Source organism: Chaetura pelagica, unplaced genomic scaffold (assembly GCF_000747805.2).
Source record: "Chaetura pelagica isolate M959 unplaced genomic scaffold, ChaPel_1.0 scaffold212, whole genome shotgun sequence".
Taxonomy (NCBI): Eukaryota; Metazoa; Chordata; class Aves; order Apodiformes; family Apodidae; genus Chaetura; species Chaetura pelagica.
This window is the reverse complement of record NW_009952365.1, coordinates 923,226-939,622: the sequence shown is the minus strand read 5'-3', so window position 1 is coordinate 939,622 and position 16,397 is coordinate 923,226. Positions and strand designations below refer to the sequence as shown.

General features: G+C 46.0%; 1 protein-coding gene across 1 annotated transcript in view; it reads right to left on the bottom strand.

The window, feature by feature from the left end:
- The window catches only part of PGM1 (phosphoglucomutase 1), a 19,717-nt gene extending 12,953 nt beyond the window's left edge, over positions 1-6,764 (bottom strand). The window contains exons 1-5 of the mRNA XM_010007964.1: positions 6,507-6,764; positions 2,957-3,119; positions 2,536-2,682; positions 1,305-1,430; positions 367-557 (exon numbers count right to left, since the gene is read on the bottom strand). Coding sequence (XP_010006266.1) covers positions 367-557; positions 1,305-1,430; positions 2,536-2,682; positions 2,957-3,119; positions 6,507-6,764 — 885 coding nt within the window. The remainder of the gene's footprint in view (positions 1-366; positions 558-1,304; positions 1,431-2,535; positions 2,683-2,956; positions 3,120-6,506) is intronic.
- Positions 6,765-16,397: the final 9,633 nt, after the last annotated feature.

The following is a 16,397-nucleotide window of genomic DNA, read 5'->3' as shown; positions in this document are numbered from 1 at the left end:
TCACCTTCCTGCTGACTTCCAACAGCCTTTTAAACTCCTTAAATACAGTTTGGACTTCATTAGTAACTCAGCAGCCAACCACCACCATGGTGGCAAACAGCAGCCAGTGCTTCACTTCCACGTGTAATTACAGAAGGGAGAGAGGGAGAGAAAAAGGTCTTTGCCTTCATCCTTCTCTGCTGAAAAGCAGCTGAGCAGCCACTCACTCACAATGTGGTGCTCAGTAATATGGTTTAGCACTGGGCTTGGTAAGAGTTGGGTTAATGGTTGGAATTGATGATTTTAAACGTCATCTCCAACCAGAATGATTCTCTGATCTGTGAACTGAGCAGGGGGTAGAAGGTGAACACAGAGCAGCCCATTTACCCCGTCTCCATCAAAGGCAGCTCCAAAGTCATACTCTCCTGACTTCATGGTCTGGACCAGGTCAGCAGCATAGGTTAAGTTGGGGTCAGGATGGTGGCCCCCAAAGTCCTCTAGGGGGGTGCAGTTCACTGCTGAATTTGCTGGGGCTCCGAGCTCCTCACACAGGATCTTCTTCACATATGGGCCCACAACTACCATGGTAAAACAAGAAGAGGAAAAGGGTCAGTCTCTGCTCTCAGGCACCTCTGTACCAGCCACGTAACCACACAGGCCTCTGGCCTGCTCATGTTGGGTAAGTGTATGTGGTTCACAGTGCTAAACCACGACTGCTCCCATCAAAAGCCCCAGGCAACACAGAGGTGTGGTTAAGCTGGATCTATCCAGGCACACAAGTTCTTGCCAAAGCAAGCTCTTCAGCTGAGGGGCTGCCCCATGAAATAAGGGAATAAGAATGGCCTGGAGGCAAGAGAACAAGATGCTAAGAAAGCTACGGTGCTCCTGAAAATGTCTATTGGAAGAATATATCGTATTATATCCAGTGGTCCAATGGACCCATTTTTGTACTTAAATATCTACAGACAGACCTTGCCTAACCACTGTGAGCTCCATGGGACACTGAGTGCTGCAAGGTCTGCCAGGACAGCTCAGACCACAGCATCAGCACTGACCTCCTGTCTCTCAGGAGTAGACTGAGGTGTGTGAGCCATTCTAGTCTCCCTCCAAACCCCAAACATTTCCCAAATCCAAACATTTGACAAAAGCAAACAACATAAAGCCATAAGAAGTTTGTCTGCACCAATGAAAATGCAACACATTGCCAAACAAGAAACAAATTTACAAATTATGGATTTAATCACTAGAGAAAAAGTTTTCTCTCTGGAGTAGGTGGCAAAGCCCTGGGGACACCTGTGGCCCCACAAACCCAAGCCCACCCGTACCTCCATGCATAGCATCTATGCGAATCTTGAGGTGGTTCTTCCCTGACAGCAGCTCCTTTAAAGCATTGAAGTCAAAGATGTTCCTCAGCATATTTGCATAAGCTTCTACTGAGTCCACGATTTCCACTGGAAAACAGAAAAGTAAATAGAGACCAACTCCCAGAGTCTGAAATTATTTGGCTACACGTGGCAGTGTGCTGACAGTCCTTAGGGTCAAGGCACAGCATCAAGTCTCTACACATCCCATAGAATCTTTTAATAAAGACAGTAAAAATGTCCTATATAAAGAATTTAATTACAGGCTGTCATTGCTAATTGGGTTACAGACCAAACAGACCAACAAAACCCTTCAGACAAACACTGTTCCCAGCTTGGGCTCCCTGAATTTCTTTCCAGAGGCCTCCATCTCACTCTCCTTACCTGGAGAGTGGGACTAAAGGGGGGAAAAACATTCTAAAAAGAGATCTCCAATTTCCATCAAAGTCAATGGGAACTGTGCAGCTAATAGTTGGAAAAAGTGGCACCTTTGCAACTAAGAGGCCATGTAAAGACAGAGCCATGAAACCCCCACTATCCTAACATCCCACTACGCAGAAATGGGGACTGACAGAAATACCAACTTTTATAATATCTTGATTTAATTATTTATTTATTTTTTAAATTACAAGCACAGGTCACCAGAAGATGATTAAAAAATACTTGCACTAAGTGTTTTTCAAAAGTCTTTTTTTTTTTAATTAATGTATTTTCATATTTCACTGCTAATTAACAAAAGTACCTTATGAAATGTCATGGCTTTCCAACTCACAGAGAGTTTTATATTTGAAATTATGTGGGCAAAATAAGTTGCAAAGATGAAACATTAACACTGCAATTTTTAATCAGGAAAAGGCCCTTTAACTGCAGAGTTGTTTGTTTCACAAGCACACATTAATGGTAGCCTTACAGACAAAATAGCCTTCAATTTTAGTGAGGTTTTACCTACTGAAGTACAACCTTTCAGAGGATAAAACCAATTATATAATTAAAGTATCTATACATGGTAAGATAAATTCAATGCCACGGTGACCAGAAGCAATGTCCTTGCTTGGCTTATCCAACAGATGAGAACGAGAGGTCAGAATGGACACATCTGTCCTTCAGAAACACCAAATGTCCTCGCCCGCTCATGGCAGGTCCACACAAACTCCACCTGAAGGGAAACTTTCCAAAAGGAAGAGGAGTTGTTTACCTGTAAATGGTTTAAATTTGTTCTCCAAGTCAAACTGCTGTTTCCCAATGGTGCTTAGGTCCACCTTGAGGTCTGGGCAGATTGCATACTCTTCAATGTTCTTGCTGATTTGGAAAATTTTGTCTGTGATAGCTTCAGGAGCAGGACCTGCAAGACAAAATGGACAAGAGGGAAGACATTAAACAGTCAGCCTACAAGAAGAGTGAACTTCAGAAGCACAGCAAAGGATCTGGAGCTGGGAATACCTCCCTTGGAGAGGAATATCAGGGTATGAAGGAAGCAGATCAATCACCTGATAAACCAAATGCTCAGGGCACTGAACCTGTGTAGTATTAAGACTGTCAAATTAGGTTCCTCGCAATCAACACGAGAAACAGCCGAACAGAAACAGAGCAAATCCAAACGAACCAAGTGACCTCACCTCCATTGGCAGTATTGAATTTAATGCCAAAATCCCCATTAGGCCCACCAGGGTTGTGGCTGGCAGTCAGGATGATGCCACCGATGGCTTTGATTTTCCTGATGATGCAGGACACAGCTGGGGTGGAGAGGATCCCGTTCTGCCCGATCACCAAGCGGCCGATCTGAGAATTCAAGAGCAAAGCAAAACTACTTTGAGTCCCAAATCCTAAAACCAGCAAAACCACCAAACCCCCAAATGCTGGTGCCAGGTGAACCAGGTGTGCTGGAGGCAGAGGTGCTGCTTCTCTGCAAGCAAACAGCTCTTTCTGGGAGGCACACAAAGCTCTCTGCTGTGCCCGGTGAAGGTCAGCATCTGACCCTGCTCTGTTGTGCCTTTTTAGCATTGTCCTTTCTGAATGCTGCAGCTCAGCTGGAAATGGCAGCTTGTGCTGAAGAGCTGAGCTTTCCAGAGACATCTAAACAACAATCCAAAAAAAAAAACAACCACCAACCAACCAACCCCCAAGCCCCTTTGGCTATGGTCTGGAACTTTGCTTTCAAATGAGACAATAGGACTGAGAGAAGCCAAAACAAAACAAAAACCAAACATCATCACTACTTCCCTGGGACCAGCTGCAGATCTTCCTACTCACAGTGGGTAACACTTCTCCTTCCCATAAATTTATTAATACTACTGAGATTAAGTCCAGATCAATGTGCTGAGCAACACAAGGTAATCAAGATCCATGTAATACAACAGAAGATGAATAATTTTCTGGAAGAACACACTCCTTACCACAGCCCCCAGATGGGGTTATGTAGATTTAAAAATAAAATACCAGACTCCTCTCCATCAACTGGGGAGGATCAGACCCTGAATACAACAGATAAAAGAGGAAGAATTTCATTCAAACCCAAGACAAACCAGAAAACACAAGGCAGCATTCCCAGGCTAAAGGTCCAGGCTCAGTGCTAAGCCAAGGGCATGGGATGACTGTGATTCCTCCCTGGTGGCACTGCCTGGTGCTAAGCCCTGTCTGCTGCCCATGGGCTCTGACATGCTCCAGCTGTCACAGCCCAGCTGGGTGAGCACCTCGAGCAAACAGAGAGCAGAAATGGGAAACAGCAGCTTACAAACCCAAAGTCCTTCCTTCAGCTGGCCACAGAAGCCACTATTGCAGCCCCCACAGTGCCCGACTACCCAGCTGATCACACTGCTTTATTCAGCCAAACATTTAATTGGAGTAGCCAAACCTCTGTGGGTTTTGCTCTTTTCCCCACAGAATCACGGAATTGTTCTGGTTGGTAAAGATCCTTAAGATCATTGAGCCCAACCATTAACTCAATTCTACGGAGCCCAGTGCTAAACCACATTCCTAAACACCCATCTACACATCTTCAAAACACGCCCAGGGATGGTGATTTAACCACCTCCCTGGGCAGCCTGTTCCAGTGCTTAATAATCCTTTCAGTAAAGAAGTTTCCTCTAATTTCCAACTTAAACCTCCCCAGGTGCAACTTGAGACCATTTCCTCTTCTGCTGCTTTTAACTAGGGAGAAGAGACCAATTGCTGCTCACTCCAACCCTCTTTCAGGTAGTTGTAGAGCATGAGAATGTGTTCCCTCAGCCCCCTTTTCTCCAGACCAAACCACCCCCTTCTCAGTCCCAGCCAGCACACCTTCTCTCATGTTTTATTCCAGCCTGCAGGTCTTGCTCCCACAGTTTCACTGAGACATAACCCAACCTCCAGGAAGCTCCTCTAAAACTTCATGTTTTGTTCCTTTGAGGGTCACAACACCTCTCTGCATTGGTGCTATGCCAGGCCCCATGTGCTGCTCAAGGGATGCTGGGGAGGACCCCCAAAACCCAGGAATTTCCCTCCCAAACCACACAGCAGCCACAGGAGAACTGGGTGAACACATCAAACCCCTTGTCCTCACCCGACTGCCCTCCTCACACACCTGACCTGCAGCTTTTGCCTCCTGGGGTCCTCTTTGATTTTTCAGAGGTCTTCAACATGTCATTCCCCACCCATCCAGTGTTAAATCCCTTGTGGTAACCTCTGGAAACTGTTGCTCAGTGTGGCAGTATGGTGAGCAATTTACACTTTATCTTTTTTAACTCTCTGGAATTTCTTATGAGACGAATCTCAGGACGTAAAGATGCAAAAATACCTTATTTTGGGTTACAGCACTTCAAAGCAATCCAGGCAACACCTCCACCCTCCTTTTACTGGAAGCCCCAAGAAGATGCACATGGGCAATAAAGGAGACCTCCTGCAGCTCTTCTCCTCCCCTCAGTAGCACAGGCTGATGCTTTCATGCCAAAAACATGTTTTCCATGCCAAGGAAGATGGTGTCTACAGCTCCATTAAGTCATCAGCACACCCTTCCAGTCCTCTCTCTCCAAGAGATGCATCACAAGATGCACTAATCCTGTATTCTGTGAACAGTTAAGTCTCTGAATAGAGACACTACTATTTAAACAAGTCAGGGGAAGTGGACAAAATACCCTGGTCATTTCCTTTAACCAAATAACTGTTATTTAAAGCATGCAATGTGATGCTGTCAACACATCAAGTGTGCTTGGCACAATTTGGAATCACTCCTGATCCCACATTTGTACAGATGACTGTATCTCTCTCTGCCACACACCAAGAAAGAGATTTGCACATACTCAGAACCTCCTCGTGGCTTGTTCTATTTGAAAACATCCTTGGACTCATCTGTTCTATAGAGCAAGATGAGCCCAAGGCTGCTAAGTCACAGATATTAGCCAGAGTATATAAAAATAATCAATGAAAAGTAATAAAACCAGCAGCACAACTAGAGTTTGGGCAGACATGGGCCACGCTGGAAAGAAATACACAAGAAAAGTCTCAGCTGCTGAAGATCAGTCTAATCTCACCTTTACCAGCAGAAAATCTGTCCTAGTGTCAAGCAGTCCAAGCAGTAGGCCTGGCTCTCTGTGCACATTTTCCAGCTCTTCTGTTCAGCCCATACACTGACCTAAGAGGAATGTATTGATTTGCAATGCAAAAGGACTTACTTTTTTAACCAAGATGGAAAATACGTTGATTAAATATATATATATATCTCCTCCTATTCTCCCATTCACTACTAATTACTCTTTTGTGATCAGGTAAGTTTTTTTGCCAAGCAAATTCCTAAGAACCAAGCCTCTTAGCAGGGAGTTTGCCCTGCACTGAGTTATCCAGGACAGACAGCAGAGTCTTTGCTTCTTAAATAGCAGAAGGGAACAAAGACAAAACACCAGTGCCCAAGAGCCCTGCAGTGCACAAAATATGCTCTACTGCAAACAGACAAGTCTCCTGCTCTTTTCTTAGCTGCATGTGTATTCCCACATACTTTTATCCTGCTGCAACATTTAAAAGCTAAAAACCCATTAATTTCTGAACTACCAAAATTATTTACCATGAAGAGGTTAACTATTAGCAGTTGAATAAAGTCTCTGGGGAAATTAAATCTCATAGTGACTAATTTATTATGGTTTTCTGCATTTACCAGCTACACAACTATAGGAATTTAGTCATTTAACATTTACCAACCCCACTGGCAGCGGCCATTTGGACTATCAGTTCCACTGCAGACTTATTGAGGTATCTCCCATCACCTCCAACTACCATAGAAGATCCTTGTCGATCTCTTAGGTCTATGGAAGAAAATATACTCTGGATGAAATTCTGCAAATAGTTCCTCTTGGATTCAAAATAAAAGGTCTTCTTCCGTAATCCACTGGTTCCTGGTTTCTGGTCGCTGTAAGGAGCTGTTGGCATGGTCAACACAGGCAGAGGAGCATCTCCCATGTTCTTTCTTTTCATACAAATGCATTTAAGAAGAAGATTATGCCAAAAACACAAAAGCAGCCCACACCAGTCACCAGCAGCAGCCCACGTATCAGTCAGAAGTTCACTGAAGTTTTTGAGCAGCCAGAAATAGCTCCTCGGACCTCGAGCTGAACGTGGTTTCTGTAACTGAAGACGTCTTCTTGCACTTGTTGTGGAGGATCAATGTCACAGAGAATTCACAAATCCACACTGCTGTCCCTCACGGAAACAGCTGGGAAAAGGGGATTTTTGTCTTCTTTATCATCCTCTATCCTTCACAGGCATCAGCTCCTTGCTATCCTGTGCTGTCACCCACTGGAGCCCAGCACCATCAACCCACCTGGTTCTCCCTTAGGGCAGGGGTGACAAGGGAGGGGACAGGGGATTGGCAAGCAGCTCAGCCCCCTGCTGGGACACCCCGGGGTGCACTCAGCCCTCTGCTCACACACCCCAGGGTGCTGTCCCTGCACAGAGCCAGCATTTTTGCCAGCCCAGCAGACCTGCCCAGCAGCACGAGGCTGCTCCCCAGGGCAGCAGGTCCCCAGGAGGTGACACTCCGACAGGCACAGCAGAGCTCTGCTGGAGTTATTTTGCAAAGTCTGGGGAGTTAAAGGTCACTCTTAAAATGGAAGGCAACAGATCTGTTACCTACAGTTTGCTCATACGAGTCCTGCTCTGATCACCTGACTTATCCACAGGCTCCCTCTCCAACACAGGGATGCTATCCACGGCAAACGGTGGGTCAACCTTTGACTAAGAAAATTCCAGAGTAGCTAAAAGCCACAAGAGCAATGGTTCCAACTGAATACCCACACAAATCCCACCCAGGGCAGTATATATACCTGGAGTACACAAACCACAAAAAACTACCAAAAGTTTTGAAAAACTCCACCTGTTAAAAACTATAAATTTTAGAGCAACTTGAACACATACAGAGGAGACTCAGATACCAAGAAATTTTTATGAAGCATCATCTTCCTGAACATGGGGGTGGTAACTTCAAATGCTAGGTTGAAATCAGTTTCCTCCAAACTTCTTCAATAACATTCAGAGTCCTCTGTATAAGTTGCTAAAAGCAATTAATAGATATTACTGGAGCAATTAAAGAACATTCACTCTGTAATGACTCAGTTTGTCCCATTATTAAAAAGCAGGTGGGGAAAACAAAACGTGTTCACAGCCGAATTGTGACAATATATAAAGGCCCTCACAGGAGGTGCCAAACCTGTCACTGCTCCAAAAATTGACATACTTTCTTCCAAGGGGTAAAGAGATCCTGTTACCTTCATCAATACATTAGAATCAAGCTAGATAATTTGTAGGAGAGTGAGGAGGAACCTCATGATTGGAAGCAGAAAACCACCTTTGGAACAAAAGCTTTACCTGACCTTCTACAAAGGCAACAGCCAGGTCCTGCAAGGCAGCTGAGTAGCCAGGTGAACTCTCATGTCTACTGCGTAGGGAGGGGATTTCACTCCCAAGGAGGGGGAATTTAACTCAGGTTTGCTGTGGGAACCCGGGAGGCAAACTCCATCTTGCCCAAGGGGTGAGCACAGGCTTAGATAAAAGCCAGGAGGCTGCAGGGCACTGGCCTGAACACACCACCCGTGAGCTGAGCTGCCTGATCCATCCAGAGCCCCTGTGTCAGAACCACAGAAACCATTTGCTTTGCATGAGCTCAGAATTTGATTCCTAATTTCCCTCTTCTCCTCACCAAACCACACTGAACCATGTGCACTGAAGAACTAGGACAAGACATATTTTACACTAACAGCGAGACTGCCCAGGTTACCCCGCCAGAAACAACTGGTTTATATTTCATACACCCAAGCTACCTCAGCATCCTGCAGCCGAGATGCCCTTTATTTTCATGCAAAGGGACAGGTTTCCCTCTAGTGGCGAAGAAAACAAAATCCAGCCCCCAAAATGAGCTCCAGGGAGCCTCACACCGGACAGTTCCCTGGCAGGAAAAGGCCTCAGCAAGATCTTTCATTCTTATTCTAAGCGAGATAAACGTACTGCCCTGTGAAATGCAACGGCATTAAGTGACAGGAGGGTGGCACAAGCCATCTACCAGCTCTGGAGGCTGGGTGGAGGAGATGCATGTGAACTTCTTGGCAGGAAAAGGGCCTATGCAGGGTTAGGAATTTGTGCGTGTGATTTAAGCACACACGTACGTATTGGACAGAGGAATCAAACTAAATGAAGCTGGAGAGGAAGGTGCTGGTCATCAGTGCTGTGCTTATGTAACATAAAATGAAACACATTCTATCTAAACAAATACAAAATTCAGTGATGAGCCAGTGCATGCAAAGCACAGGGACAGGAGCAGTATGTCCATCACTGTCACCTTTGGGGTGCTCTCCCAGTGATGCAACATGTGCATCACTACTTGGAATGAACCAAATCACAGTAATTGGCCAGCAAAGGCTGGTACAGGAGTTGGTGACCATGTGGTTGCCAGAAGATTCAGAGGTTAAAAAATCTCACCAAAGGTGGATGCCAACCAGCTTAAGGATGAGCAGAGACTGGGGAAGGGTCATCTGATCTGGGAGGCTTTTCTTGGATGACTGTGATCATTAGAGATCACTTGGAAGCTGAAAAGGAAACCAGCAGGTCATCTGCTCCCTCCCCAGAACTGGTGCAGGATCACATACCCCTGGGGCAACCTCCAGAAAGTTCATCTAACTTGTTCTGGAAATCTCCTGCTCCAGGTAACCCGTGTCAGTGCATAATTAGCCTTACAGTTAGAAGTGTTTTCCTACCATCTGCTGTACATCTTCCTTGCTGTGCCTTTAAGTCCTCCTGAGCTGACACAGAAAACAAACTGATTATAATCCTGTTCCTGACACCTTCTCACACGCTAAAAAAACCCTTTAGCACAGACTCTGAGTGAGTGCCCTCTCTTTGCTACAGTAAACCATACCAATCTCCTTAACTTCTCCTTGTGGTCCTGTTTCCTAGGTTTCTTAGTCCTCAAGGTAGTCACAGGCTGCTGAGGATGCTTCCTCTCCCACCAGCTGACCTGCCACAGGCAGAGACATTTGCCACCTTAGGTCTCCTTGTACTGTCTTGCACTTCTGATATGCAAGAACAGACTTAAAACTAACAGTTGACTTTGGTTAATGATAAATAGCCAAACAAAACTATTTTAAGAGGACTTAAACTTCAGCAAAACTGCAGAGCACACAGCTCCTCCCTTGGCTCGATGCCGTGGGTTCCTGCCCCATCCCCTCTCCAAGTGAGCTCTATCTTTCCTCATCCCACCCACTCAGGACCACAGCTGTTTGGAGCCTTCTCCAAGCCTGGGACCAGGCAGCCAGGCTCTCCCAACCTCCTGCTCCAACACTAACCCATCCTCATCACAGCCTTGTGCAAAATACAAGCTTGGATTTTGACATCCAAGAAAGCAAAATAGTTGGGAAGGGGAAACATGCTGTGCAAAAGCCAGACTGAACAGTAATTCCCTCTTCTCATCCCCTGCAAACACCCTTGGGTCAGGTCCATGATACCCTCTCCTCCCCTTTCAGCTTGTTTCCATTCCTCCCTCTCTCCCTGCTCTCTCCCCCTTCACTGGGCATTCTCCTCACACTCTTTTTCTTCGACCAGTCAAAAGCCTACACAGCATGAGATCCCCAGGGGCAAACTGGAGTCAAATCAGGTATTTTACACTGATTCTGCAACTCTCCTTGAAGACAGAAATTGCATTTCCCAACTCCAGCCCACAGAGAAGTTCCAATCCCTGCACTGCTGCCCACACACTCACCATCAGAGGGTGCCAAGAGCCCTGAGAGCAGCCCCACTGGGCAGCTGCCAAAACCCTGCACTTTCTGCTCCAGTACAGCTCTGGTCCAGGCAGCCACTGCTGTGTGTGACATTTGGCAATGCCAAAGTAAAATAAATAGACCTCTTAGTCACACAAGGAGTGCTGCTCCAACTGCAAACCTCTCCATTTCCAGAATAATTAATTAAAAATCTAGGTTTTGTAGTTGCTGTAGAGATTCCAAAATGTCATCTTGACAGCACATAGATGCACATCTTGAGTGCACATAGATGCAGCCACTTACACGAGTCACTCCACAACTAAGCTACACTGTTCTGTACTTACAATTGCATCCCAGATAAAACTAAGAGACAAGCTAAATGGGTGGGAGAGAAAGGGCTCTGCAGGGCTATGGAGGAAACCACCATCTGCAGAGCTGCTATGGACACCATGGTGGACTCCAGGTTTGTCACACCAGTAGGGGCCAAACCTTTGCCAGGAGAGTACACACCATCAACCAAGATTGAGAAACTTTCTGTTCAAAGGTCAGCTCTTCAAAGCACACCCAAATCTGTATGTTACCTTGAACTACCCTGGCATGTGCTGTCCTGCCTCCACACAAGGGGCCAGGAGAGGGATTCCAGCTGGTTTACCTCGAGCAAAACCAGGAGTGTTCCAGGATTCCTGGCCCCAGCCCACTAGGAGATATAGCCCCTGTCCCTGGGTCCTCAGGAAAACCAGCACGTAAACCCAAGAAAAGCAGAATTACAAAATGCAGACAACCTTGTTGAGGGGAGGGAGGGCCCTGGCTGGCTCGGCTAGATGCGAGCACAAGGAGCAAACACACGTTTGGTTAAACCTTGGAGGATCAGGGACAGAGGCTGTAGTCTGAGGTGAACAGAGCCCAGCTGCTGCCTGGCAGGCAGCTAGTAACCCACAGCATGTATACGTGACAGGGACGGGGCCAGACATTGCAGGGAACAGAGCAGATAGGAGAGAAGGACACACACACAAGTGTTTTCTCACAGACTTATTAGGATGTGCTAGAGAAGCTTCAGCTGCAGACCCACAGCTAAAAAACTGTCTGAAGTACAGGGACGAGGGCTGGAATGGCTGTGGAGAGGTCACCTACAGCAGGGTCAACCCTACCCAAACGATTCTCACTAGGGGTTTTGCCAGGCAGAGATTTAATGGCCTCCCCAGGCAATGCATTCCTTTCATTAGCCTTAAGCTTCAAAAATTCTTTCTAATGTCTAACCTAAACCTCCACTGTTGCAATCTTCATTCTTGCCCTGTGATCAGCAATTTGTTACCTTCCTCCCTGCAGCACCCTTGCAAAGGTTTGCAGACTGTCAGCACACCTCCCCAAGTCCAGGGTAAGATCATTACTTCTTCACTGGCTCCACCTGCCCAACCTGCTGCAGTCTCCCCCAGACTGACCACATCCTCTGAGGGGTGGTACCCAGGTCAGGAATGACATCCCTGGTGAGATTTTACTTCCTGGGCTTCACTTACCAGTCTTTTTAAAAATCTAGGAATGACATTTGTTTTTCTGGCTAACTGGATGGCACTGTCAACAGTGTTCATGGTCTACTCATCAGATCTGCTGCTTAGTATGTTACTCTGCAACTTCTACTACAATTACAGATGTACATATTACATTCACTTTTTTTTACTTCTGCCTCTGCATCCTTCTTTGCACTTCTTACTGACATCCTATGTTATTTCTGCTTATTTCTAAGGTGTGCTCCAGCTCACCATTTGAAGCATTAAACAATACCTTGATTAGCTCAGACAGAACCACAACGGGATGGCAAGGACCCACCATAGCACATTTCCTGATGCTGGTGCAGCTCAGTGTTGGCATAAGCCATATGAGTGGCATCCTTTTGGTCCAGCTACCCTATCCCAAACTTTGTCTTGACAAAGAGAAGACACCAGACTGTCCTGGTGCCCTACCAGCCCAGCTAGAGTTGAGCTTTCTGGTTATGCAGAGTCACTGCTCCAGGAGATTACAGTTAAACCCCAGTTGGTATGGATTTCAACTCTGTCTGCTGGATTTGCAGAGATTAGCTGCAAAGCACCTTAGCTCTTCCCTTGAGCTGGAGGTTCATTACTGTAGAGTTTTAAATTCCAAAAGGCACTGCAACTGGACCACCTGACCACTGCCCTAACAACCTTCAATTGCAAACTGCTATAAGCCAATTAACTTTACAGGCCAAACGAAGCTAAGCTAGTGTAAAAGCAGTTTCCAAGCTGTGAGAGCTGCTGCATACATGGTTGTCTTCTAAAACCACCCATAATCTGAAGCCAGGACATATCTGTACAGGAATGGCACAAGTGGTGTCTTATTTCCTTACTTCACGTATCAGATTTCAATTTCCTCTTCCGCTTCTGAGAAAAAAGACCAGAAATCGAGATTTATCTTAATGGCCTGTAGGATCTAGCACCACTGAATCTACCTGTGCTACACAGGGATTGCTTTTTGGAAGAACTTTTTTTATGATCACCTTAGTCTGATGTTTTTAATACCAGGAGCTTTTACTTAAAGGTAGCATCTGACCCTGAAGACTGAGGGAGGCTGCTCTTCAGGGTAATGATGCCAATTGCTGAAGGGATGAAGGTCTATAAACCAGCAGTCCAAGGCTGACTGCAGAGTGTTGTGCAGAGCCAGGAACAAGCAGAAGAGATGCTGGTAACAAGTTTCTTAAAGAACTCAACAAGAAAAACAAGTAAGGCTGAGAAAGGAGTGAGCAATAACAAACACTTCCCATCAGTAGGCCCAAAGCAGGTGACAGATATGCAGGTCCCAATATGCTCCTTCCACATCTGGGATGCTGAGGCCAGGAACATGGACACACTCTAGCCAGGACCAGAACATGGGTTTCCAGGCCTGCACTGCATCAAATCACTTATTATGGGCTCAGCTGCACTGTCAGAGAGGAATCTGGTCTGGAGATCACGAATAAAAAGGGAGTAGAGCCACAAAAGTAGAGCAGTAGCAAATACAGAGCTGCTGAGTGATGCACAAGAGTTTAAACACTTGGTTTCCCAGGGATAATTGAGTTGGGAAAAAGCTCTAGAGCAGCCAAGTCAGGAAACCAAACTTTCCAGGGTACAGAGCCGTATTTCTCATAAAAGCCGTTTGTCCTGCAGCAGTAAAACAAAACAAGGCTAGCATTTAACATGCAAAGCACTGCCTGGCATTCAAAACACGTTCAAGCAATTTGCTTTAATGTAGCTACTTTGCAGCACTTTGAAATCTGTTAATTTAAGAAGGAACCAAGGGCACAGTAAATCTGTTGAATAGCAGGTGACAGTGTTGTCAAATCAACCTGTTGCTGGCTCTATGATCAGATTTAGTTTTATAGCTTCAGTTCTGCAAATTTTGCCTGCTTTTGACACACAGCTATTGTACAATCCCAATTTTAGTCTGATAGGTGATGCTCCAACAAGAGCTTTTGAGCCTTTATTCAGGCAGTTAAGAAGTCAGACTCACTAACTATGTGGGAAGAACATCAAGGAAACCTGGCACAACAGACCTAAACACAGCAGCAGGCTATGCTGGATGCCAACTGAGAATGACAAAACCAACAATCTCTATTCTAGTTTACTTGTATAAATGCAAAGTTTTAAATAGTATGAACACTCTTTAATCACATAACTACAAATTGAGCTATTGCTAGTCAAACAGAAGTACTTAGTTACATATTAACTGTTCCTAGTGGGGACAAAATTAAAACTCACTTTAGCATCCTATCCTTTTACACTGCAAATCTAACAATCATCAGGTGTGATCCTCAGGCCTTTCCTGTGGCTCAAGAGGACAATTCAACCAGATCTCCAAATCACATCATTTTAAGTTATTTATCAAGCACCTCTTACTCCATAGGACCAGAAATACAGTTTTCCAGCACTTGCTCTGGGACAGGTGGGAGGCTGGATGACTTTACAGGAGCCTGTTATAACACACCTTAGCAACTCAAGCAATCACAAAACCTAAAACTTCTTGTTTTCATTTCTACTACATGCTTCTATACCTGTACAACAGACCCTTTTATATGCGTTGTTGTAATCACTTTTCTAGACAAAACGGCACTGTTGGTTCAGACATCCAGAAAAGGCAGTGTAGCCACCTCTGGAGTATTTCTCAGTACAAGAAGACCACTCTTCCTCTCAGACCTGGCAGCTGGAATTAGGAGACTCCCCTCAAACAACCCCAGCACTGAAAAAAACACAGCCTCCAAGAACAAGTTACCATGTGTTCCCTCTTCTGCAGTGCACTTTTCTCCACAGAAGTAGTTCACCCTTCTCTCTGAAGGGCAGGCAACTTCCAGTTACTTCACATTTCTTATGAAGAAACAGGGTTTCCATAGGCTCTTACTCACCTTCACTGAGGGGGAAATGGGGTAGTTTCATGGCACTGCAGAGCACTCTGGCAGGCCTAGACCACTGCCTCTGTTCTGCTACAGCAAAGGTATAAAGAACCTACACCAGTAGATGACCGGCCATGCTGAAGTATTGCCAAAGTTTTGCTTGAAACCTTTTGTCTCAGGCCATAACCATTTTATAAATTTTTTATAAGTTTTATAAATTAATTATTTACTTTAAAAGCTTTTCATTCCAAAATAATTCACTTGATATACTAGTCTTGGCTTTTAAGCCACATACTCCTTCACATTTTCTTCCTCTACCTTCTCTTTCCTTTCTTGCCTTTCCAGAACATTTTTCTCACTTTAGAGCCAGTTCTGTCCTAGCACTTTGAATTCACGTGGTCAAAATACTGCAAGGCAAATACCCATTAGCAAGTGCACCCCTTGGGATCTGCTTCTGCAACTCTGGCAGAAAGCTCAGTGCTGTAACACCGGGTGCACATCAGGATGGAGGATTCGAGCAGCCATCGACCCCCTCATCAGACCCCTGCGTGGTTTTACCTTCAGGCCCGTCCTTACTTCTAGGATCAAGCTGAGGTGCAGATAACAAAAGAACTCCTCAGTGCCTGGAGTGCTGCCACATCCCACCGGGCCCCAAGTGCACATCCAGGAACCTGCACAATCTAAGGCTTTATCCCAAGGAATGAGTCTCCCTTATTCACAGGGATCCAAGGCGCTGTCTGTGCGTGCAGCCAGGCACGAACACTGTACTTTTCAACTCCAACACCTTCTCAGAACAAATAAACCAGTGTCTGTCACTTCTTCCCACCACAGAAAGCTGCACAATCCACCGTTTCCACAGGTACCCACAGCAAGGCCAGGGCTGTTAAGGGATGTTGTGACACAAGACTGAAAACGTAACAACTACCGCACACGATAAATGTCTACATGGCTTATTAAGAAACAGCTACTTGGGTTTTTTTACGATGCTGAGGAGTCTGGTGTCCCTAGAGAAGGGGACGTTCCTCATTTGGAAAAGACCAAATAGATGGGAGCCTTGCTTTGCTAATTCAGCTTCAGCTCAGCTGTCCCTACATCACATCACCTGCTGGGCTTCTCTTGGGTTGGTCGAGTGACAAGACCAAGATTAACCAAATGAGATGAAGTCTCCAGCAGTCCAAGTCCAGGGTCGTGGGACGAAATGCTGCTCCCCACCCAGCCCACGTCACCACCAGCACCTTATGCCACTGCTCCCCGCCGTTACCTGGGAAAACCCGCTACCAGCTGCGGCGAGAAGCGGCAGCAGCAGCAGGAAAGCTGCGCTGCCCTCCGCGCTTGCGGACGCCTGACCGATCGCTCCCGCGGAGATAAGAGCTACCAGGGATTTCTGACGGGGCGAAACACGACCTGTCCCCACGCCGGGCCCTGTGTCATTCACAGCTCCCGCCGACACGGGACCGGCCTCCGCCCCGTACC